This window comes from Oryx dammah, unplaced genomic scaffold (assembly GCF_014754425.2).
Source record: "Oryx dammah isolate SB20612 unplaced genomic scaffold, SCBI_Odam_1.1 HiC_scaffold_2, whole genome shotgun sequence".
Lineage (NCBI taxonomy): Eukaryota > Metazoa > Chordata > Mammalia > Artiodactyla > Bovidae > Oryx > Oryx dammah.
Window position 1 is genome coordinate 179652303 of NW_024070186.1, and position 25105 is coordinate 179677407.

Consider the following 25105-nt stretch of genomic DNA (forward strand, 5'->3'; position numbering starts at 1 on the left):
GTGGATGACTCACAAGCTGGAATCAAGATTGCTGGGAGAAATATCAATAACCTCAGATATGCAGATGATACCACCTTAATGGCAGAAAGTGAAGAGAAACTAGAGTCTCTTGATGAGGGTGAAAGAGAATGAAAAAGCTGGCCTAAAACTCAACATTTAAAAAACTAAGATCATGGCATCCAATCCCATCATTTCATGGCAAACAGATGGGGGAAAAGTGGAAATCGTGACAAATTTTATTTTCTTGGGCTCTAAAATCACTGCAGATGGTGACTACAGCCATGAAATTAAAAGAATTCATGGAATTCTTGAAAGAAAAGCTATGACAAAGCCGGACAGCATATTAAAAAGCAGAGACATTACTTTGCCAACAAAGGTCTGCATAGTCAAAGCTGTGGTTTTTCCATTAGTCATGTACAGATGTGAGAGTTGGACCATAAAGAAGGCTGAGCACCAAAGAATTGATTTTTGAATTGTGGTGCTGGACAAGACTCTTGAGAGTCCCTTGAACAGCAAGGAGATCAAATCAGTCAATACTAAAGGAAATCAACCCTGAATATTCATTGGAAGAACTGATGCTGAAGCTGACGCTCCAATACTTTGGCCACCTGATGCGAACAGCCAACTCATTGGAAGAAAAGACAAGAGAAGGGGCTGACAGAAGAGATGGTTGGATGGCATCGTTGACTCAATGGATATGAGTTTGAGGCAAACTCTGGGAGATAGTGAAGGACAGGGAAGCCTGGTGTGCTGCAGTCCATGGGGTCACAAAGAGTTGGACACAACTTAGTGACTGAACAACAAAATGAATTACTTACATAAAAATTCACTTAAAACTGAGAAGTTGGGCAATTGGATATATCCATATTTCAAAATTTCATATATATACATATAGAATTCCATATATATATATATATATATATATATATTTTAGTGTACTACTTTCTGTTTTGGATAGGGTTCTGGATCTAGGAGAGTAAAACATTTCCCTGAGAGTTCTCAAATACAGATCTACTTTCATGAGGGTTTGAAGTTTGAGTTGATTATATGTATGTCTAGAAATCCTTAAAATGAGAAAGTTTAGTTTAAAATTGCCCTGGGCTGGCAATACTCTCTGGGAGACTGACTCCTAATTCCAAGAAGGCCCACAGATAAAGTCCCTCTTAAAATAAGCTCATGATACAAAACTGCAGAACAGTCCACCATAAAGGAGAAACAGTCCACCATAAAGGAAACTCTCCCAGAAAATTTAAGAAAACAAAATGAACAAAGACTTAAGCATACATAAATGACTGAAAACATTAAAAAAGAATAATGCACTATCAAAAAAGGCAGACTTGAAGAATTAGAACTTTAAAATAAAAAATATAGTCAGTAGAATTCAAAACTCGATGTTAATTAAACATCAGATCATACACAGCAAAAGAGAGAATCAGTGAAGCAGAACTTATATCTTAGGAAACTACCTTATGGTAGGTAGTTTCATAGTAGGTAAAATAGTTTCCTAACTATCTTAGGGAACTAGAAGTTAACATAAAGAGAGGAGGAGACAGAAAATATTTTCCTAAGTTTTCACCATTTGACTTTCTGACAAGCCATGGTGTGGAAGTTCAGAGAAGAGACATCAGCCCATAATGCACCAGTTCAGACACCCAAACTGCTAGCCAAATTTATTTCCAATAAGGAACCAGCAGCCGAGAGCTAGGTTAGACCAGATATGAATAACAATGGCAAAGCTACAACTCTCTAAACAAGAAAAAGCCAGTATGAGACTTTTATCAGAAGCATTTGTGTGGTTACCATCTTTTTAAATGCAAAGGGTATGGCATGACTTCAGTATTAATTCTTACCCACTATACTATTTTCAACAAGTCGTTTTGTTGCAAATTGTCCAAGGTTTCCTATCTTGAAAAGTGAATTATAGCATAACCTGAATAAACCAAAATGTCCAGTCCTAATGCCAGTTTTGGAAAATGGTGAATAATAAGAGGAGGAAAAGTTGCAGGCCATGATTCTAAGACTCACCAAAGACTTGTTTCTTTACCACCTCAACTAACATTTGGAATAAACATCTATTTTCGTAGATAAATGCATAGAGAATAAGATCACTGAACCACCCAGCCTGGAATTTAATCTATGAGATACAAATTTTATATCTCTCCCAAGTGGAAAACCAATTGTCCTAGCAACATCTTAAAAATAATCCTTCCCTTTCTTATGGACATATTATGACTATGTATTCAACCCTTAAACATAACAGCATTCATTCTAGAAAACCTATATGATTCTGTTTTTGTGCTTACTCTGCATTATTTTAATGCCCGTAACTTTTATGATATGTTTTTCTATAGTTTTCTCCCTTTATCTCCCCCCATTCTTTATTTTATTTATTTTTAATTGGAGGACAATTGCTTTACAATATTGTATTAGTTTCTGCCATACATCAACATGAATCAGCCATAGGTATATCTATTAAAATCTTTGTTTTAAATAAGCTTAGACATTTTAATCAAGTTTTTTAAAAAAAAATATCCTACTTGAATTTAAAAAATAATCTTTTATTCTGATTATAAAGCAATGCAGAGTCTTGGAAAATAAAGAAGGAAGAAGAAAATAGAAACCACCTTGAATATCATTCAGGGAATTCTAATAGGAATTATATAAGACATTAAATAATTTGCAATATTTGACCTTTCATCCATCACTTGCAAAAACCAAAAGACTGACTTAAGTACACATTCCTTAGGGAATTTTCCTACCTTGCACTGTTCTACTTTATTTCCAGCTTCATCCATCTCTTCCTTTAGGGTATCTATTTTTGATGGAAGCCCCTGAAAGTTGGTTCCTGAAGATTTGTGAGCCTGGTTCCACCTGCAGAAGCACAGGGGTAGGTATTATCTGAAAATCCATTGTATGTACACAATCTTATGGAGTCGAGGATCTAGCAGAGACAGATTCCTTTCCCAAAACTGATTCTACCTGGGACAGGTATCAGTACCTAGGATGCCAGCTTCTCTGGAGCTTATCCTCTAAGAAAGGAGACTGGTGGAAGTGACACAGGCTTCCCGCTGGGACCGGACCCTCGTGGTGCCGGGAGGAGCTGTCCGCTCCGAGCAGAACTGACACGTCTTGTCTCTCGTGAGCCCCACTGCTGGAAATCAGTCCACGGAACTTCTTCCTCTAGCGTTCAATCTTGGGATCGTCACCATGAAATACCCCCTTGTTCTCTTTCTTTGATCTGGAACGTTTCCTGTGCCACTGGGTCCGTTGCTGCTCTTCAGGACCCCTTATAACACTGCCAACAACTGTCCTGACCTGTGACTACTTTCAGCAAGTGAAAGCCAGAACTGCAGTCATGGAACTAGTAATCGATAGCAGTGAAAGCACTTTAAGAATTAAAATCACTTGTAAGGATTAATATTCCAAAGACAACAGCTACAGCAAATCGAAACATAATGTGGAATGTTGACATTCCTTTCACAGTAAGTCAGAAGGACTCCCTTCCCCCAAATTATACAGCAATAGTCATGGCGGTGGGGGGCTGATGCATGGGGAATAACACTCTAAAACAACTTCTCTTCAGTTTTCAAGTGTGTTTTGATTTCTTTTTAAATATGGACATACCTGCTATTGTGGAAAGTTCTAGCACTTCAAATTTGAACATGGATGTTATAAGGATGCAGATGAGAACCCATGTTAGCAACTTATCAAGCTTCCCAGATGACTGCATTGCCCTCAAAAGGCTCTGCCCCACTCTTTCATGCTCCCGATATGGTGTACTCCTCCACAACGAGGCTTCAGTAAATCTGCTAAAGCAAAGCTGGGTGGAAAAAGCATTGACTTTGAAGTCTGACAGGCTCAAGTCTAAAGCTCGGCTCTGCCTTCATGAGCTGTGTGACCTTGGGCAATGGTCTAACCTCTCTGTGCCTCAGGTTGTCGCATCTGCAAAACTAAGAAAACAAATACCGTTTGCACGCCAGAAATGTCCTAAGCAACAAAGGAGAGAACATATGTGTATATGCGTGTGCACGTGATGGAGTCCCACATGAATGTTAGCTGTTACCATTTTCCTCTAGGGAAAAACAACAGGAATAAGCAAAACTAACAAGGAAATATTCATCTATTTCAGTGTCTCATCATTAAATGAATGGGGCCACGAACGCCGGACGAAGAATCAGTGTTGAAATCTCCTACAGGATACGTGTGTTGCAGATGCAAATTTCCGGGCAGGTAGGCATCTATAATATTGCTCAACCAACTCCAGCAAGAGTGACTCACAGCTTTGTTTAATTAACCATAAAAAGAAATCTTCCTTTCCTTCAGCAAAAATCTACCACTGGGCAGCCTGCACTCCCCGATACTGCTTCTGGCCACAAGATTCTAATCACACATACACAGATGGCAAGACGATGATGGACTTTGCGTTCAGAATCCTAGCTCTGCTGTTTATTATGTCTCAGGGCCAAAGCGAGTCACATACACGCCATGTGCACGTCCCTCCCGTCTCTGCAATACAAATCTCCTCTCAAAGTAGCAGACATCACATAACCTCCTAACCCCCGTCCCCCGACAACCCTCACTGAAGGGTCTCTGCATTTAGTATCTGATAGAGTCTGATTCACAGTGAGGACCTACTTCATGTCTGTTGAAAACATGAACAGGCAAACTGATAGGGACTGGTGCGAGAATCGAAGAACTGACATATCACGTATGTGTAACTGGCATGTGGCAAGCACCCGGTAGGTGGTGGCGGCAATTACCATTTTCACCATGTGTTAATCCCTAGATGTCTCTTTGATCACCTCAACATTTGTTATATCAGGATGTGTCTTCCCACTTGATTTGTACATTTAATACAGTGGTGTTTCCATTTCATTTCCCTCTTGAAGTTGGGTATTAAATCAGTGGTGCATCTGACACTCCGTGGCATCTTAGAAACAAGGAAATGCAGCCCTCTAACAGACTCTCTCAATCTGCAGTAAAAGCATCTGACACATAGAAAGTCGGTAAATGGTGGCTGTGTCTCCATTTATTTGCCAAACAGAAATAACCACATCTAGTTCACAAGAGCGCAATGATGACTATTAACAAAGTAGGGCTCAGCAAAGCCACCTGTTTTGCAAATAAAGTTTTATTCAAACACAGCCTTGCTCATGCATGTACGCATTGCCCAGGGCTACTTTTACGCTACAACAGCAGAGCTGAGTAGCCGGAACAGGGAGCATCTGGTTGGCAAAGCTGAAAATATTTATCATCTGGCCCTTTACAGAAAAAGCTTGTCAATCCCTGTACAAGGTATAAGAAAGGATCGGGCCTATAAGGGCCATCTCCCTTATCCCCAAGCTTCTCATATGAATCATCGATACAAATGCCCTCACGGATGGAACTGAGGCTGGAGCCCAGAGCACAGACAGACAGGTCACTTGACATCAGCTCTCTGGGATGGTTACTTGGTTTTACTTAGTTCCTCCCTGTTGAGCACGGCATTTCTTTCTTTCTATTTTTGAGTTAATTATATTGTATTTTGAACTATTTTCCCAGCTTTTCTGAATGTATCGCATGATGTTTTCTCTGATACAGTAAAACATTTGAGTATACAATAGATTACAAGGTCTGCAGTGATGAATTAAAGATAAAAGTGCTTTTTAATCTATTTGCAGACACAGCTTCAGATATAGTTCTTCCTGTTTCTGGTTGTTGGCAGAACGTAAGCAGTTTCTTACAAGTTTTTAAAATTTACAGTCAGGCTCTTTCCCTTTATCTGGAAGGAAACTGAGTTCCTCTTTCTGCAGTGCTTTCATCTTGTGGAAAAGAGACCACAGGAAATTGCAGATGAGAGGAAGGTCAGAGGGGAAGAGAGGTTCGATAAAATGTGACAATTAAAAAATGAAACTAACTATGCTCTGGGAAGGAAGGACCATTTACTCCCTTCCTTGAGTCCTGTCTGTTCTCCACAAGCACGTGCAACGTGAAGGAATGCCTGTTCTAGGATGGAGTGGAGCATAGAATCCCTTGACTGTGAAAAATAATCAAAAGCACACGAGTGTATCTTGACACAGTGGGACCCTTCGTGGTTGCTAAGATCACTGATCTATTTATTCCTACACTCCACTACTCTAAGAGCAAGGCTCTTAGTTTTTCTTAGAACTGTCTCTTCTTCCCTGAATACACTTAGGTTTTTTTTTCTTTTTCCTGTCTCCTTTCACTGTTGGTTGATTAACAGCAGGGTGTTCTAACACCATCCCGCTGGGAGAATGGGGCCAGAAAGCAGGTGTAAGTGGGTTGTGACTCAGTGTCACAGGTGTGTGAGTCTGCGGCGACTTCTGTTTTGTCCACCCAGTGGTCTTTATCTGTGTTGAGGAGGGGGATGGTTACTGGGGATGTCATGGAAGACCGCATTATGGGTTATTTTTCGGCTTTATCTTACCTGGCTCTGACCGAGTCCCAGTCTAACACCAGCTTGGCGAGCTGCTTCCTCTGCTTCTGGATGTTGGGAATCTCAACCTGCAAAGAAGAACACACCAGCACACCATGTGGGACGAGCTCCAGGATTTTCAGTTTAACATTTGAGAGTGTAATCTTTATTTACAAATGTTTTTTCTCTTTAGGCAAAGGATTTTGTACCCTTCGCTTACTCCCCTTATATCCAAAAAGAAGCATAAACGTCAAAACCACTGATTGTTAAAATTTCAGATACAAGCGAACCTTCCCTGCCCAGCCCCCACCGAAGCCCCCACCTCTGCGATGCCATACAGAGGGTCCACAATCTCCTTCTCCACAAAGACTTCGTGCTGAGAGAGTTCCAGAGCCAGCTGATTCTCAGCATCTCCACACGTCTCCAGCATCTTCCTTTAAAAAACAAGATGCCCCGACAACACATGTACATCCATTAAATCCGGCCCCCAAAACCCTCAGAGCCAGCTCCACACTCTCCACGATGGAATACCTTAGGGCGCTACACGATAGAGCCTTAAAAATGCTATAAATGTATTAGGGCGTGGGTCCACAGGCTTGTTCTTTAAAAGGAACAAGACTATCTCAAGTACACTGTGTGTATGCAGGGGTGGGATGTGTGTAAACAGTGAGGTGGCAACTCACTGAAAGGTTAGGTCCTCGGATCAGGGGACAACCAAGTATTCTCAAAAGCACTCTGAAAATCGTTTAAAACATACATCAAGTTCATTATTCTATTTTGTTTTTTGTCTGCTAGAAAATAATAGTGAAGTTCATTACACTGTATCTGTTTTCTGTCCTCACAGCCTAGGCAGTGCCCTTCAAAGAACGACAGAGAACTACGGGGCGCAGAACATGGCAGACCCTGGAAATGGGCTGAAAAGTCCAAAGGTCATACCCAGCTGGGAAAGGAGGGCCCGTGTAACAGCAGGAGAGAGAGCTGACAGGCTCAGCAGAGTAAACACTGACCTATCAATTACTTCATCATCGGCCCTCTGTAGCATCGATCCCTGCTTCTATTAAAAGAAAGATTCTCTAGCATCCCAGGGGCCTCCCCTGGCGCCTGAGCCAATCCCCTGGCAGAGGGGCCATGCCATCACGCTCACGGTCCCTCTGGTCACACAGGAGGCCGCCCCCCAGCCACCCACTTCCACCAACCCACAGGGCGCTCGGCTCTCTTTCTGATAGCAGTCAATTCTTACCCCAGGAGAGAGTCTTCTAGCTGAGTTGATGCTTCCTGCATATTCTGAGCGAGAGCTGTCAGAGGGAGTTTTTTCTGGAAGGCAGAAGACAATGGGGTTTTACTTTTTTTCATTAGAGTTGACACCCATTCTTAACTACCTGCGTCAGATCATCAATCATCGGTTTCTTCTCCAGGTACACTGCACAGATAAGAGATACCTGTTTAGGTTTAGATTCTGGTCTCAAAGGTATCAATTGTCTGACTTAACCTCTGTGTTCATTTCCTCATGCCTGGAAATTAGGGCTAACAGTACAAGGGTCCGAGGGCTGTCGATTGACTAAAGGAGATATATCAAGGTCAAGCAACCCCCGACATGGTAAGTACTTGGTAGATGTAAGGTGCTATTATTACTGGTGTTGCTATTACTATAATTACTGATTAATCGAGCAAACTATGTCCCACGCACTAGGGACATGGGACATGAGACACAGATGACGCCCTCTGATTATCACGGCACAGAAATGCCATGAACTGCTCAAATTGCAAAAACTGCTGGAATACTCATTCTTAAACTGGCTCTTACATTGGCTGTAATCATAAAGATTTTGCTTCAGTTACAAATTTGAAAATATCAAGCTAAATATCTGAAAAAGATTTTTAAGCATAAAACCATTTCTGTTCCTATCAGAGATTGGTTTTTCAGCTGAAAATGACCGTAAGGGTCATCTGATTAATGTTCGCATAGTGTGGCTGGGAAATGGGAAGCCCAGGGCGCTTACGTAGCCTGACCAGGCACCCCGGTGAGGGCATGGAACCAGACCTTGGTGCTGATGGCCCGAGCCCCGGTTCAGAGTCTGTCCATACCTGGCTGGTGGTTTATCTCAGAATATGGGCAGAAGATGCCAGGACAGCTGCACGTATGGTGTTGGTCATAACACCATAAACTGCTAATAAAAAATGCTTTCGATGCTGCAGTACCTCACGTCATTTTGCCTTCCAAGTAGGAACAGCACTCACGTTTAAAACCCAGGGTTCACCTTGCTGTGGCATAGCTCTGCCTCGACCTCACGCACGGCACCTGCCTCTCCTGCTTTCAAAGGGGTCCACTCAATATACTTATAGAATTTCTCTGGAAGGCTATACAAGAAACTCCTACTACTGGTGGTCCTGGAGATGGGGACTGGGTGCCCAGGGAACAGAGCTGGGAGAGACATCATGTTACGTTCACTTGAATATTATGGATTTTGACCATGTAAATGGACAGCCCATTCAAAATGGTACATTTAAATTTAAAAATAAATAACAATGGGGACTTCCGTGGCCATCCAGTGTACTTCCATGCAGGGGTCATGGGTTCGATCCCTGGTCAGGGAACTAAGTTCCCACATGCGGCATGGGTGCACCAAAAATAAAACAAAATAACATAAAAAATAAATTAAAATAAATAACAACAAATATGTTTATCCATCTCCCTTCCCCATCAGGTAATTTTCAAATAAACGAACAACAGGCTTTATCTGCCCCACAAGGAGACGCTTCTGGCTTCCACCTTTCTAGACTAGGAAGCTATAAGAAAACAGGCAGTACACTTGATCACAATAGAGGATAATTCATACCTTTTAGTGATGCTGCCTTTCTAAGGGAACTTAATGTATGCTCAATGCAATAAGGAAGAGAAATATACTTTGTGCAACTCTAGATGGAGGTCTATGGGGAAACAAATCATAAAGAGAAGAGTTTATTTTGACACGTATCATTCAAGTACCCAGCTGTAACTAAGCTGTGGTTTCCATGCCCTGACTCCCAAGCACAACAATCCCATTTCCTAATGTCCAGATTACAGACATTCCACTCATTTGATGCTTGAGCTGATTAACGAAGATGCTGTCTACTCACATCAGACACCTCCACACAGACGGCTGAGGGCGTCCTAATTTACAAAAGGCATGCCAGTTGCACAAAAATAATTTCAGATCTAACATGTATGACCCACAATATAAGCTGAGAAGTTTGGGTTGAGAAGGCCACCTGCTACGTCTCTCTTCCCTCCAATTCTTGCCTTTCCCCAAGCGTGTAAGCTTTCGCTGGGGACTGGGGGAGGCTCCTCTGATATTTCCTCGAGCCTGAGAGACTGCTGTGATTTTCTCAACATGATTGACATCTGATGGCCACCTATCACCTGTCATTTCCATGGTGACTCCTCTTCCCACGTGCAGACTATAGACATTCTCAGGGCCTGTCTTGGGCACTTTGATTTGAGGTTGGAAAACGAAGGCTAAGGTATTAGGTTTCAGAAATGAGGGTGATACACCTTTGCCCCTGCTGCCTGAAGAGGGCCATCACCTGGCACTCTTTCTCCTTTACAGCTAGGCTACTGCCTCCTCCAGGAAGCCTCCTGTAACTACCCCTCTCCTCCTCTGTTATCCATTCTTGGTCTTGGGCTGTGTCTCAGAGTAGACCAAAGGAACAAGAAGACAGCTCTGTGTGAAGGGCAATGACCTGTAGCATGAATGGGAGGAAGCAGGAAATAGTGAGACTGATAAGGAAAATTTGATCAGATTATGATGGGCTCAAGTCATCTTCCCCAGGTGGCTCAGTGGTAAAGAATCTTCCTGCAATACAGGAGATGCAGGTTTAATCCCTAGGTCAGGAAGATCCCCTAGAGAAGGAAATGGCAACGCACTCCAGTATTCTTGTTTGGATAATCCCAGGGGCAGAGAAGCCTGGTGGGCTACATTTCATAGGGTCTCAAAGAGTTGGACACAACTGAGTGACTGAACACACACAAGTCCTCTAAAGAGCTTGGACTTTAGGATATTTTGTACAGCACAGAGAAAATGGCCAAAATTTTATAACAATTTTAAATGGAGTGTAATCTATAAAATATTAAATCATGCAGAAGGATAACAGGATCAACTTTTCTGTTGTTTGTGTTTGCTTTTTGGCCTCTCTGCATGGAATGTGGGCTCTTAGTTTCCTGACCAGGGATCGAACCTGTGCCCCCTGTGTTGGAAGGGCAGAGTCTTAACCCCTGGACCACCAGGGAAGTCCAGGATCAATTTGTACTTGAAGAAACCAACTCTGGTGATCACACTGAAGAAAGGCTAGAAAAAGAAGGAAATTAAAGGCAGACAATGTAGCTCAAGAAGTGACTGAACAGTCCACATGAGAGGTAATTGGGCCTTGCAATTAGGCAAAGGTGGTAAAGATGGAGTGGAGGTGAGGAATTCAAGACAGAGTCACAGACAGAATCACAGGACTTGCAAATCAAGCAGCTATGGAGGGAGAGGATAAGACAAGCAGGAAAGTAAGATACCCTGGACTGCATAATAGGGGGCGTGGAATTCACAGGTCAACACAGAAGGAAGAATAGGTTATGCATGCTAAAATGGACAACCAGGGGAGGCAGTATTTTGCTGATTGAAAATGGTTTACAGGTGCCAACAAGGTCCTACTTGTAGAGCACCGGGAACTCTGCTCATTGTTATACAGGAGCCTGGATGGGAGGTGTGAGGGAGAATGGATACGTGTATCTGTATGGCCGAGCCCCTTTGCTGTCCACCTGAATCCATCACAACATTGTTAATCAGCTATACTCCAATACAAAATCAAAAGTTTAATTAAAAAAAAAAGACAACATGGTTTACAGGTGCCTGAATAAACACATTAGTTAGGAGCCATGAGGAGAGGAGGGGCCCCAAGGAGTATGAAGGCGAGAATAAGGAGATGAATGGAAGACCCTTAGGGGATGATATTAACAGGGGAACAGAGCAGAGGCCATGGCAGGAAAATGTGAAGGAATAGCGGTGGCAGGACCAGTGGGTTGGGCCTGGTTCTGATGGCAAGCTGGCCAGAAACGTGTAGGAAATATCAAAGGAGATAACACAGATCATCTTATGAGACATCTAGTGACAAATAAAACAATATGGGAAATCATAGCTTCCCTGAAAGCCATCGAAACTCCCACTTTAAAGTTATATGAGCTTCTAAGGGTCAGAGTACACTCATAGGCTGGGAACTTGTAATGCTAAGGAGAGAACTGCCTGATGAACAAGCTGCTGTGCTCTGCTCAAGGGATATGGGGACTGGGACAATTTGAACAAACGTACTCTGGAGTAGACATCGGAGTATTTCCTAGAGCCCAGCCTTCCTCCTGCCTATAACAGCATCCTGAGTCCTGCTGAGGATCTATTCTGGTTTTGATGGAGCCTACAAGCTGGAGGTAAGACCACAGTCCAAGCTCTGGGGTGAGCCGTGATTAACTTCAGCTAACCAGCAAGTCTCATCTCCTCACCCAAACGCACTCCCACCCACCGTAACTGGTGGGGGTTGGGAGGAGGTTGTTCAGGAATGGAGAATGTGACCCAACACACATTGGTGCAATGGGAAGGGACTTCTACCTGCCAATGGTATGGGAAAAAAGAAGCTTCCTCACTCCATTAAGGACACTACAAGAAGACATGCTCTCTACTCCAGTTTGATGTGCACAAAGAAGCAGGTGGCCCGTGGAGGCTGCTGGCAGCCAGCCTGCACCATGAGGGATAAAGCAGACACTGAAGCAGCTAGGAGGAGAGAAGGAAAGAAACTGAGGTCCTGGTTACATCACTGAAAGTCTAGACCAAGCCTTACCTGCAGTCATCCCAACTACTGAACTTTTCAATTAGTAAGTCAGTTAATTCTACTTTCTCAGATAATTCATGGAGAAGGCAATGGCAACCTATTCCAGTATTCTTGCCTGGAAAATCCCATGGATGGAGGAGCCTGGTAGGCTGCAGTCCATGGGGTCACGAAGAGTCGGACATGACTGAGCAACTTCACTTTCACTTTCATGCGTTGGAGAAGGAAATGGCAACCCACTCCAGTGTTCTTGCCTGGAGAATCCCAGGGACGGGGGAGCCTGGTGGGCTGCCGTCTATGGGGTTGCACAGAGTCGGACACGACTGAAGTGACTTAGCAGCAGCAGATAATTCAAGACAGGCTTTCAGCTTTCTACCATCAAAGGATTTCTAACTGACAGTACAATCTCTAAAGGGCTTCCCTTGTGGCTCAGCTGGTAAAGAATCTGCCTGCAATGTGAGACCTGGGTTCAATCCCTGGGTTGGGAAGATCCCCTGGAGAAGGGAAAGGCTACCCACTCCAGTATTCTGGCCTGGAGAATTCCGTGGACTGTATAGTCCAGGGGGTCACAAAGAGTCGGACACAAGTGATCGACTTTCACTTTCACTCTTTAAAAGCACCTGCAGAGAATTCAGTGTGAGCAGGGCCTTCAGCTCAGGGAAGCATGAAAGAATACTATGGTCAGGCACAAGTCGTGAGCGTGAATGGCGATACAAGGTTCATGCCTGCAGCCAGACCTTCTGATGCTGCTTGGGAAAATCAACTGATAAAGAGCAAGAAGCTTCCCAGGGACGTGAGAGTCAGGGCTCCGAGCCCCACCCGGTACTCACGTGTCTCCTCTCTGCGTCGGTGCCATGCTGGCCCTGGAAGCAGGCCACGAGACGCTTGTGGGAATGGTGGCACATGGAGCGCACTGTGTCCAGGCGCCGCTCAATCTGAAAACACAGACCGATGAGTGGTTGGCGGGGCTCAGGAGCCAGCTCAGCCTCCTCTCCTGCAGTCTGCATGTCAGCAGGGAGAAGTGTCCTGCCATCGAGCTTTTCAGCTCTCGGGTGTAAATGGAAAAGGTTCCCATGCACCTACACCAGGGTTTCTCACTACTGACAACTGCGCTGGATAATTCTGGGCTAGGGGCAGCTGTCCTGTGCATTATCGGTATGTTTAGCATCATCTCTGGCTTCCACCCACTAGATGCTGGTAGCGCCCAACTGCCCCCTTTCTGACAACCAAAACTGTCCCTGGATATTGTCAAATACATTCCCAGAGGCGAAAACGGCCCCTGGTTTTGCAGTGACGCTTCAGATCCCTTAAAGGCTGACTCCATGTGCAGGAGGAGGGGACAGTCCTGACTAGAGCTTGCTCTTTGATGAGTGGTGGCCAAGTCACACACTACAGCACCAGCAAAGCCCCAGGTCCAACCAGCAGCACTGCAGATGAACAGGCTGAGGCCAGCCCCAGGCCCACTGCCAAGTGGGAAAGCCATGCGGACATTCAGCTTTCTCCAGATTGTGGCAATGGACTCCTCCACACGCAGTACGTCAGACAGAAAAGTCAAAAGATGTGCTCCACAACTGACACTTGAGATCAGCGTTTTCAAAATTATTCCTTATTTTTCCTTATTGGGCTTGGGATGGCGGGGGGTGGGGGTGTTTTTGCCTTTATTTATGTATTGTTTTAGAACAAACCTTTAAAGCAAAATGGACTGCCAACAGTAAGAAACTCTGACTCCGGGAGCCCACTCATCATCATTAGCTTCCCAAAATATTATTGCTGGGATATGGCTGTTTATGGCAAAGAGAGCTGCTTTTTACAGGAAGGAATGCCAAAAATGTGTATTCTGATGACTCATTAAGAATGAGGGCAGGCCCTTAGGGATGCTTTCTATTTTAAAGAAAAATCAACAGATTTCAAGCAGAATATATTTTTACTCCAAAACATTTTACCCAAGGAGATGGTTTGGGGCCTCCTTCTCAAGCAGCCCTTCTTCAGACCTGGGGCCCCTACCAGGACCCCAATCTACAGCCTCATTTATTTAGGACTGGATGCCACATCATTTGTCCCATATATTATAATGACCTGATTGTAAGGCATTGGAAAATTAATACACATTGTCCATTGGCCATAAAAGCAGGGTCGGGGCTGGGGGGAAACCCAGAAAACTCCATTTTTACTTGACTCCATTTTCCACTGGTGGTAATTGCTAAGTTGTGTCTGATTTTTGCGACCCCATGGACTGTAGCTTGCCAGGCTCCTCTGTCCATGGGATTCTCCAGGCAAGAATAACAGGGTGGGTTGCCATTTCCGTCTCCAGGGGTTTTTCCCAACCCAGGAATAGAACCCAGGTCTCCTGCGTTGGAGGCAGATCCTTAACTGACTGAGCTACGAAGGAAGCCCCAATTTCCTCTAGAATTCCTTGATGACTCAGACAGTAAAGAATTTGCCTGCAATGCAGGAGACCCAGGTTGGATCTGTGGGTCGGGAATATCCCCTGGAGAAGGGAATGGCTACCCACTCCAGTATTCTTGTCTGGAGAATTCCATGGACATAGGAGCCTGGCAGGCTATAGTCCATGAGGTCACAAAGAGTCAGACATGACTGAGCAACTTCACTTTTATAAAGTCCACAAGGACAGGGCCTTGGTCTCTTATGGTCACTGATTTATCCCAAGTGCTTTGATCACTGCCTGGCCCATGAATAGAAGGTAGTATGTGTTGAAGGAACAAGTATATACTGAATCCCCATACACGGTATTAGAAAAACAAGAGTAAATAATCTGTGGTTCTTGCCCTCCTGGGTTGACAGCCTCTTGGGGAAACTCTATACAAACAAGATAAAAGGGTGGCCTCTTGAACTGCTCTAACTGAGATCTAAGCAAAGAGGCAGGAGAAAAAGCAAATTAAGGGAAGTCTCACACCAGAAACAAAACAACCTCTGTGGCTTGGGACAGTGGCAATCTTATTAACAAGTCACTAATATTTACCCCTTACTACGGGCCAGGCTCTGCTCCCAGGGCTGACCACGTTTAACCCATGAGCCCCTCCTAACAACCCCACGGGGTGATATGTTGATTACCTTCCTTCTAGAGAAGAGTCAAAAGATGTGGAAGTGGAAACTGAGGCAGAGGGAGGTGCAGAGAATTCTTGAGGCCACCAAACTAGTTAGGGGCAGACCTGGCATGGAATACAGGTGGCTGGTCACCAGACTCAGGGCTGTGAACCACAACAAACCTTCTTTATGGCTAAAGCCCACAGAAATCAGAGCAGGAAAGCAACCGCTGCAGACGTGCAGTATCTGTGTTATAAGGAGTTAATATATCCTGTGATAAACCACAATGGAAAAGAATACCAGAAAGGATATACAGATATACATAACTGAATCATTGTGCTGTACAACAGAAATTAACACAACCCTGCAAATCAATATACTTTAATAAAATAAATTAAAAAAAAAAAGGATTTCTAGAAACTAGCAAACTCCTCAGGCCCTAGTGGATGTTTGAGCAAAGAGACAAGAACAGACAGTCACTGTCTTGAGTCCCGTATGATCTCTGCAATCCTCTACCTGCCAGCAAGAGCTCTGGTCTCTTCTCAGGGCTTTGGGATGAAATTACTGAGATGTGGGAATGAGAATGCTCACAGGAAAAAATGGTGGAACTGGAACAAACAATATTTCTAAAAGTCTGAAAATGGATTTGAAATATCTGATAAAAGTTAGTGGGGAAATAGTGTTAAGAATCTGATTCTTAAGCTACAATATGTATGTTAGTCGCTCAGTTGTGTCCAACTCTTTGTGACCCCGTGGACTATAGCCCGCCAGGCTCCTCTGTCCATGGTATTCTCCAGGCAAAAATACTGGAGTGGGTAGCCATTCTCTTCTCCAGGGGAGTTTCCTGACCCAGGGATCGAACCCAGGTTTCCAGATTATTTACCATCTGAGCTACCTGGGAAGCCCTAAACTATAATATTGTACATCAACTATGCTTCAAAAAAAATTTTTTTTAAGATTATGATTCCTTAATAAATCTTTTTTAAAAAACCTAGTCCTTGATAAAAATTTCTAGTCCTTAAAAATAGAAGAAAAAAAAAGTGCTCTTAAAATCTTCTACCTGCAGAAGACTGTCGTAATTTAGGAGGCTGTTTTGGCATGGGGTGGGAGCAGAGCACAGATGTTTTTCTAAATTATGCAGCTCCTTCTCTCCAGGGGAAGAGACAGAAAGCCATCTGGGAGCAGATCTCTGCTCTCCAGGGACTCCTTGGAGCACACTTGAGGCAGCTTATGAAAATAAAAGGCTAGGAGACAGGTGGAGAAGTCTTAACCTAACCTGCCTGTGGAAGGGGTCCTGTCTTTCTTGAAGTATTCGGTGTGGGTGGGGATGGAGTGGGATTGGGTGAAGTGATGTGTATATAAGGGTCCAAGCCCTCCTGGGAGAAACACCCAGCCCCACAGTTAGAGAAGCCTTCTGAAAGATGGCATGGAGTAGCCGTAATTAAGGTCCCCGGCAGGAAACACCCCTCCCTGTACAGAGAGGAAAGTCTGGCCTAGCCATGTGAGGCCACCCTAGGGCCTCTGGGTGGTTCTGAGAGATCTGTTCACTGTCACTGAAACTCTGAGTCCTGCAGGACCCAACTTAGCTCAGTTTGGGGGAAAAGAAGCATAAAATGGAGCAAAAAATCCAAACTCTGTTGGAGCTAGTGGGGTCACTGCTGCAGCTGGTGGAGCCTGTTGCATCAAGGGCACCATGCAGCAGCCTGCAGGGACCCGTGACCAGGCCACGGTGCCAATCGCCCAGACGGCCCAGCCAGGCTCCACCGCCATCCCCACCCCAACACCTGGCACTTGAACGTGGGACTAGCCCCATCTGAACTTCAGAACACGACACCAAAGTTTCAGATCCGCTTTATCACCATGCAACTCAACTGCTTTTCTTTTCCTGCTCAAAACCATGCTAATCATATTAATTCTGTTTCGGGAAAAATCCCCCCAAAACAAAGAACCATAAGGTTCAGTTCTCCCCTATGGGTTTTTTGATTTGTTGGTTTTTTTCTACCTATGGGTTTTGTTGTTGTTGTTGTTCTTATTTAAATGGAGCACTTTAAAAAGTCTTTCTTTTGTTACCTGTAACAGATCTTCACTGAGGACTTCTGTTTTCTCGGCCCTGTGGGAAAAATTCCAAGTTCAGAGTTAGACGTCTGGAAATAAAAAGCAACCCATGAAACTGAGTAATTAGTATCCTGGAGTTTAAAACACAACAGGTAGAAATGAATGATCACAAGGGGGGAATTTTTACCAGTTTTTATATTAGAGGGCAACTTTAGCAAAGCCACAAAGAAACAAATAAATGAAGTCTGCAGAAACTAGCAACCCTAAAGACCAAATGATTGAGATCAGGAGTTCTCAAACTTGGGCATGCACAGACCCAACAAGGGGGTGGGGGAGGAGGTGTGGCCTTAAAATGCCATATTCCAGAATTGCTACCACCATAGTGAGATCCTGAATTTGTAATAAGCTCCTCCCTGCCCAGAATTCCCTGGCAGGAAGCCTGTAGACCACACTTTGAGAAAAGACTGCTCTGGAGAAAATTAAACTTCAGTTCTTAAAATGATCACTTCTGAGTTTCACAGCAAACAAGTGTGCCACAGATTCAGAAAGGTTATGCAATCATACACACACGGTAACAACACTTAAGTCTTCCTTCCTTCAGCTATCTCATCTTTACTTTCAAAAGAGACAAAATACTTTCACCCTTATCTACGCTTCAGAACTCCTGTTGACCTGTCTAGAGGACTGATACAGCAGCCGACAATCAGCAGAGACTGTGAGCTGCTGGAACCTCACATGCCAGATCGCTATCTTTTTCCAAGAAGATTTTTCTCTGCAGTCCAAAACAGCAACATTGTTGGTATACCCAGAATCACTACAAAAGAGCCATTCTGGACTTTTGGTTCAAATAGTGATTTAAGCCCAGTCATTTAACATCCCTACCAAATTCCCATTGAAACAAACTGGGACATTTTTAAAGGAAAATGAAAAAAAAAAATTCAGCTCTGATCACACTGTAGGAGGGAGGAGGTAAGACCCTTGATGAATCAGAAAATTTGAAGCCTTTTTATAAGATACGCTGCAGAACGGAAGGCTGCATGACCTTGGTCTTGCCCATGAACCAACACAAGAGAAGGAGAAGGCATCTGGCCAGAAAAACCGGTGGGACCCCCAAGAATGACGGCAAAACACTGCTAGGCTCAGAAGAGCACAGATGCAAGAAGGACGGTGGCCCACACCCCCAACCCCATGCTTGGGAGATGGCACGTCAAGTGAAACCCAGCCGTCAACAGCAGTGCCCCAGTTAACCTGGAGATGCCAATAGGAGTGGCTCACTTGTGGTTTCTGCAGGAAACTAGAACTCTGACCTGATTCAATCCTCCCAGGTCCAGAGGAGCAGAGCCTGGAGATCAGGCCAAGGCCCCAGGTTCCGAAAGAGGCCAACTCTACTCTATGAACGAGTTCTGGAAGTAGCCGGCCAAAATACGTCATCCTAGCCCTCGCTTGGCACGCATGGTGCCAAGCATTGCTGAAGCGCCAAACATAGGTAGTCATGCCAGTTAGGGAAGTGGAGCAGGACCCCAGCTGACTATGATCTTAAGCAAGCGGCCTCGGAGAGAAGCCTGTGAGTCGGCCTGGCAGGGACAAGCCTGGCATGAGACCACCATAGCTTCACCATTCATCCCAGCGTTGCCACTCCTTGAGCAAAATACCACCTCAAGACGATGTAACTTTCATCTGTCTTCACTGGCCAGAACCCAGAGTTCTGGAGAGGGCCCTGGACGACTCTGACAGCATGCTGATATCTCCTTCTGTAAGTATAAGTATGTGCAGAGGAAAGTCCCAAGGCCTATTAAAATATTCACAAGTTCAAAAGAGAAGATTCAGAGCATATATGTCTACTTATGAAAAAAAATTTTTTAAACAGAAGAGGAAAACTTAATTTTAAAACCCCCATTGTGGTACAGATGGCCAATGGGCACGTGAAAAGATGCTCAACACTGCTAATTATTAGAGAAATACAAACCAAAACTACAGTGTAGTACACTTCATTGGTCAGAATGGCCATCATTAAAAAGTCTACAAATAATTTATGTTGGAGATGTTATGGGAAAAAGGGAACCCTCCTATACTGTTGGTGAAGTGAAGTTAAAGTTGCTCAGTCATGTCCGACTCTTTGTGACCCCATGGACTGTCGATGGAATTCTCCAGGCCTGAATACTGGAGTGGGTAGCCATTCCCTTCTCTAAGGGATCAAACCTAGATGGAACCCCGGTCTCCTGCATTGCAGGAGGATTCTTTACCAGCTGATCCACACAGGTTGATTATACTGTTGGTAGGAATGTACGTTGGTGCAGTCACCATGGAAAACGGTATGGAGTTTCCTCCTTCAAAAAAGTAAACATAGACTTATCGTATGACCCAGCAACTCCATTCTTCGGCATATATTCCAAACCAAATTATAACACAAAAAGATATATGGACTCCAATATTCACTGCAGCACTATTTATTATTATTATTTTTTTTTGCAGCACTATTTATAATAGGCAAGATACAGAAGCAACGTATTGACAGATGAACAGATAAAGACGATGTGGTATGCACACACACACACACACACACACACACACACATACACACTGAAATATTACTCAGTCATAAAAAAGAATGAAATAATGTCACTTGCAGCAAAACAGATGTACCTGAAGATTATCATAGCAAGTGAAGTAAGTCAGAGAAAGACAAATATATGATATCAATATATATGGAATCTAGAATATGATACAAATGAACCTATTTATAAAACAGAAACAGACTCACAGACATAGAAAACAAGCTTATGGTTACAGAAAGGGAAGGAGAGATGAGGGGTAAGTTAGTAGGAGTTTGGGATTAACAGATAAAAACTACTATAAATAAAACAGATAAGCAATAAGGTCATACTGCATGGCATGGGGAATGATACTCAATATCTCAGAATAAACCATAATGGAAAAGAATATGAAAAAAATAGATATGTATGCATGTGTAACTAAATCACTTTGCTGTACACCAGAAATTAACACAACATTGTAAAGCAACTATACTTCAATTTAAAAAAATAATTAATAAGATAAAATCCCAATGTGGGTGTTTAGTAGGTATGAGAGAGTCAGTAACAGCTCAGTGGTTTGCGAGAATAAACCATGCATCTTGTCCCTGCTGCTTGTTCAGTGACCTCACACTGGTAACTTGAAATGAATTTTTAAAAAAATCAAATAGAATACAAACAAATACACATAATACAAATCAGGTTTTTTGTTTTGAGAGTCAGCTGTATGAGCATAGCACTGCTATAGCCATAAAGAAAATAAAGCTAATGTAAAAAGAAAGCAAGAATTAACTTCAGAAAAATTAAAAGTCTACTGGCAAGACAGTCCTAGTTTACTACTATGCTTTGATGCAAATAACTGATTGAACATAGTAACATATATACCAAATAGCAATATATGCAAAAGTTGTAATGTAACTGTACTGGAAGGATGGGAAAGCAGAAGTAGAGAGCCCTAAACCCTCATTTATCATAACAGGAAGTCAGTAAATAATACCTAGACTCGATAACTCAAAAGACAGTGGTTTATATATATTATCTATAAATATAGATAGGAGTTAATGCCAAAATAAACAGCTCAAGTTTGAAAGCAGTTGCCTCTTCAGTGAGGGAATCTCAGCTGGGAAAGTGCAGTGAGTGAGGAGAGAATCCACTGTAATTTGTGCATAAGCCTTTTCCTGTTATTTGACTTTTAAAATTACAACAAATTAAAAAAAAATAGCACTTTTTTAAGATAGTTAAAAAGTAACAATAGTTCGTTACTTTTTTCAGCAACATGCTTGATATGGTTTCAAGCGATGCATAAACTTAGGTGAAGCATAACTTTAAAGTGATGGATCCAACTGTCAACTGTACAAAAGAACAACAGAACACAGACATGAGAGCATCTGAAATGCAAGGCAAATTGGTTATATTCTTTGTCCTTTCTTCAAACTGACAACTGTGATCCTTTCCTTTAAATTTAGAGGCACTTTACTTGCCAAGGTATCTGCAGACTGAAAAACACACGGAACATACTATGTGAAAACGTTAACAGACAGCTTAAAGATGAGTTTATCCTCTGTTTTCCACCTTTGTGGACACTCGGTATACCACACTGATGAAGCTAATTTTAGAAAGAGATCCAGTGCATCTTCTTAATCAGATTTTTGTGTTCAATGAAATTAATTAAAATTACCTATAATCAGGAAAGATTATTTCCCCCCTAGCTTTACATGATTGACAAAACTCCATATATTTAAAGTATACAATGTGATGATTTGATTTACACACACATTGTGAAGTGATTACCACAATCAGGTTAATGAACACATCCTGTTACCTTTTTTCATTATAGTTGTGAGAATGCTTGAGATCCACTCTCAGCCGATATCAAGTATGTATTACTAACTACAGTCACCATGCTGTAGTGAAAGTGAAAGTTGCTCACTCGTGTCTGACTCTTTGCGACCCCATGGACTGTAGGCCATGGAATTCTGCAGGCCAGAATACTGGAGTGGGTAGCCTTTCCCTTCTCCAGGGGATCTTCCCAACCCAGGGATCGAACCCAAGTCTCCCGCATTGCAGGCAGATTCTTTACCAACTGAGTGAGAGCCCCAGAATTTATTCATCTTTATAATTGAGGGCTTTTACCTTCTGACTAGTATCCCCACCATTTCCCTGATGCCCCATTCCCTGGTAACCACCACTCTGTTTCTTTGAGTTCAACTCCATTTTATTTAAGACTTCACATATAATTGAGATCATACAGTATTGGTCTTTCTCTGGTTTATTTCACTTAGTATATGGTCCTTCTGGTTCATCCACGTGTTGCGAATGGCAGGATTTCCCAATTTCCTTCTTTCTCATGGCTGAATAATGCTCCTGTGTGCCTGTGTGTATGCAACTTCTTTATGCATCCATCATTGATGGACACTTTGTTTTTACACCTTAGTTATTGTAACTATGCTACGATGACTATGGACATGTAAATATCTCTTAGAAATACTGATTTCACTTCCTTCAGATACACACCCAGAAATAGGATTCCTGGATCATATGGTACTTCTTTTTTTGAGGAACCTCCATACTGTTTTCTTTAATGTTTGTACCAATTTACACCACAGACAGTGTAAAAGGGTTTCAGTTACATTTTGGCCATATGGAAAAATGTCTTCACTGGATAAATGTCTGTTTAGGTCTTTTGACCATTTTTTAATCAGGTTAGTTGGTTTTTTTTTTTTTGCTATTGCATCAATGCAATTGGCAAACTCATATAATATATGATATATATATGATACTAGAATTGATGCTTTTGAACTGTGGTGTTGGAGAAGACTCTTGAGAGTCCCTTGGACTGCAAGGAGATCCAACCAGGCCATTCTGAAGGAGATCAGTCCTGGGATTTCTTTGGAGGGAATGATGCTGAAGCTGAAACTCCAGTACTTTGGCCACCTCATGCAAAGAGTTGACTCATTGGAAAAGACTCTGATGCTAGGAGGGATTGGAGGCAGGAGGAGAAGCGGATGACAGAGGATGAGATGGCTGGATAGCATCACTGACTCGATGGACGTGAGTCTGAGTGAACTCCAGGAGCTGGTGACGGACAGGGAGGCCTGGCGTGCTGCGATTCATAGGGTTGCAAAGAGTTGGACATGACTGATCGACTGAACTGAACTCCTTATCAGATAGATAGTTTGCAAATATTTTCTCTCATTCCAAAAGTTGCCTTTCCATTTTATAGATTGTTTCCTTAGCTGTGCTGACGTTTTTAAATTTGATGTAGTCCCACTTGTTTATTTTCAGTTTTGTTGCCAGTGTTTTGAGTGTTACATATATGAAATTATTGCCAAGACCAATATCAAGTGGATTTCCCTTTATTTTCTCCTAGGACCTCTATGGTTTCAGGTCTTATATTTAAGTCTTTAATCCATTTCAAGTTAACTTTTGTGAGTGGTATAAGGTAGGAGTCCAGTTTAATTTTTTTGCATATGGATATGTGTATTTCCCAACAGCATTTCAAACAGACTATCATTTCCCTACTGTGCATTCCTGGTGCCCTTGTCAAAGATCAGTTAACTGTATGTGTGGGTTTATTTTTGGGCTCTTTATTTTGGTCTCTTGGTATCTGTGTCTGCTCTTATCCCAGTGTCATACTGCTTTGATTACGGTAGCTTCATAATATAGTTTGAAATCAGGAAATGTGATTTCTAGCTTTGTTACTGCTCAGTAATACTTCAGCTATTTCAAGGTCTTTTGTGGTTCCATATGAATTTTAGGATTATTTTTTTCTATTTCTGTGAAAAATGCCATTGGAATTTTTATGGGACTATACTGAATCTTTGGATTGCTTTGAGTAGTACAGAATTTTAACAATACTAATTCTTCCAATCCATGAATATGGGTTATCTAGGAAAAATTACTTCTATTAAAAATTTTTTTTAATATAAATTTATTTGTTTTAATTGGAGGCTAATTACTTTACAATATTGTATTGGTTTTGCCATACATCAACATGAATCCACCAGGGGTACACACATGTTCCCCATCCTGAACCCCCCCGAAAGATTACTTCTAAATCACAACTACAGAATGTAATATACAAACTAGGATGGCTCCCTCTCACAGAAACTCCCCAATGGACTGTGTATCCCCATCCTAATTTTAGAGAACCACCAATGTTTCTACCTCCCCTCATATGTGGTCCAAATGACCTGACCTCCCTCATCACTGTGACCAGTCCAAGACTCAGCCCTTTCTATGCTGAAGTGCTTTGGAACATTCATCTTTACCACAGATGTGGAATTTTTACCCTAAGGAAAGTTTGGCGATTAGCATTCAGAGTACTGGCCAAGGTCCCCATTTAAAAGCCATTTACCTAAGCCAAAGAAACTTAGTTTTACTGGGACTGAATTTATCAAGACAAAGTGATCCAATTATAAAAATAATACTTGCTAAATCAGATTGTTTTCAATCAAGCAGTTTGCTACACAGACCTAAACTCTTTGCATATGAGGGTTTGTTTTTTTTTTTTCCTGCTTTGTCTGAGCCTTCCTTGTGTCCAATGTTCCATGCTTGAAAACACACTTGATGTTTCCTGTCTGTAACTGGAAAAACAATACAGAGCAGGAAGGTACCTCCCACTCGCCATTTTACTCTGGGGGTTGTTTTTTCCTATGCAAGCTGCTGCACAATTTCACTAGTCATTCAGACAAGGCTTCCATCAGGCACGGTTTTTAATTTACTTATCACTTTCTGATAAAGCCTAAGATTTCCCTCTTGTAATTCCCAAAGTCTAAAAGCAGCCACGCTGTGTGGGCCATAACGTAGTCTCCTTTTCCAGAAAAGCTCAAGTGAGGAAAAGGGCCAAAGGAAGATTTCCAATTGGCCTTGACAAGTTCCACCTCTAACCGTGGACTGATTTCTAGAGGAGTTTCTGCCATCACTACACTCAATGCCAGATGCTGCTATCATATCATGAACTGCCATTCTACTTCCTGGGGAACAGACATCAGCTTTAAGCACGTACCAGGGGAGCCGTGGCCATAAATGCTCAAGTCCACACCTTCAATGTACACTGTGACCTTCCAAGCACTTATTGAGCGTTACTGACCTCATCCCAGCACAACAGAGCGCTCCCTGGGGGCTGGGACCAGGTCTATCTTAGCATCAACCCTTCCCCAGCACCTCGCTCAGCCTCTGCCTGCCACACAGAAAGCACTTGAATGAGTATGTGTGCTTA

General features: G+C 42.8%; 1 protein-coding gene across 8 annotated transcripts in view; it reads right to left on the reverse strand.

Annotated features, from left to right (window-relative positions):
• Positions 1–25105, reverse strand: part of ARHGAP17 (Rho GTPase activating protein 17) — a 99412-nt gene that overhangs the window by 41475 nt on the left and 32832 nt on the right. For 7 of the 8 annotated variants that reach the window (XR_005724151.1, XR_005724144.1, XM_040258110.1 and 4 more), the window contains exons 2-7: positions 17369–17408; positions 13084–13188; positions 7656–7729; positions 6738–6849; positions 6428–6504; positions 2760–2871 (exon numbers count right to left, since the gene is read on the reverse strand). Coding sequence is in view for 6 of the 8 variants with exons in the window: in XM_040258110.1 (XP_040114044.1) it covers positions 2760–2871; positions 6428–6504; positions 6738–6849; positions 7656–7729; positions 13084–13188; positions 17369–17408 (520 nt within the window). In the remaining 2 variants the exon portion in view is untranslated. Of the gene's footprint in view, positions 1–2759; positions 2872–6427; positions 6505–6737; positions 6850–7655; positions 7730–13079; positions 13189–17368; positions 17409–25105 lie in introns of those variants that run through there. The other variant, XM_040258091.1, reaches the window with a different exon arrangement.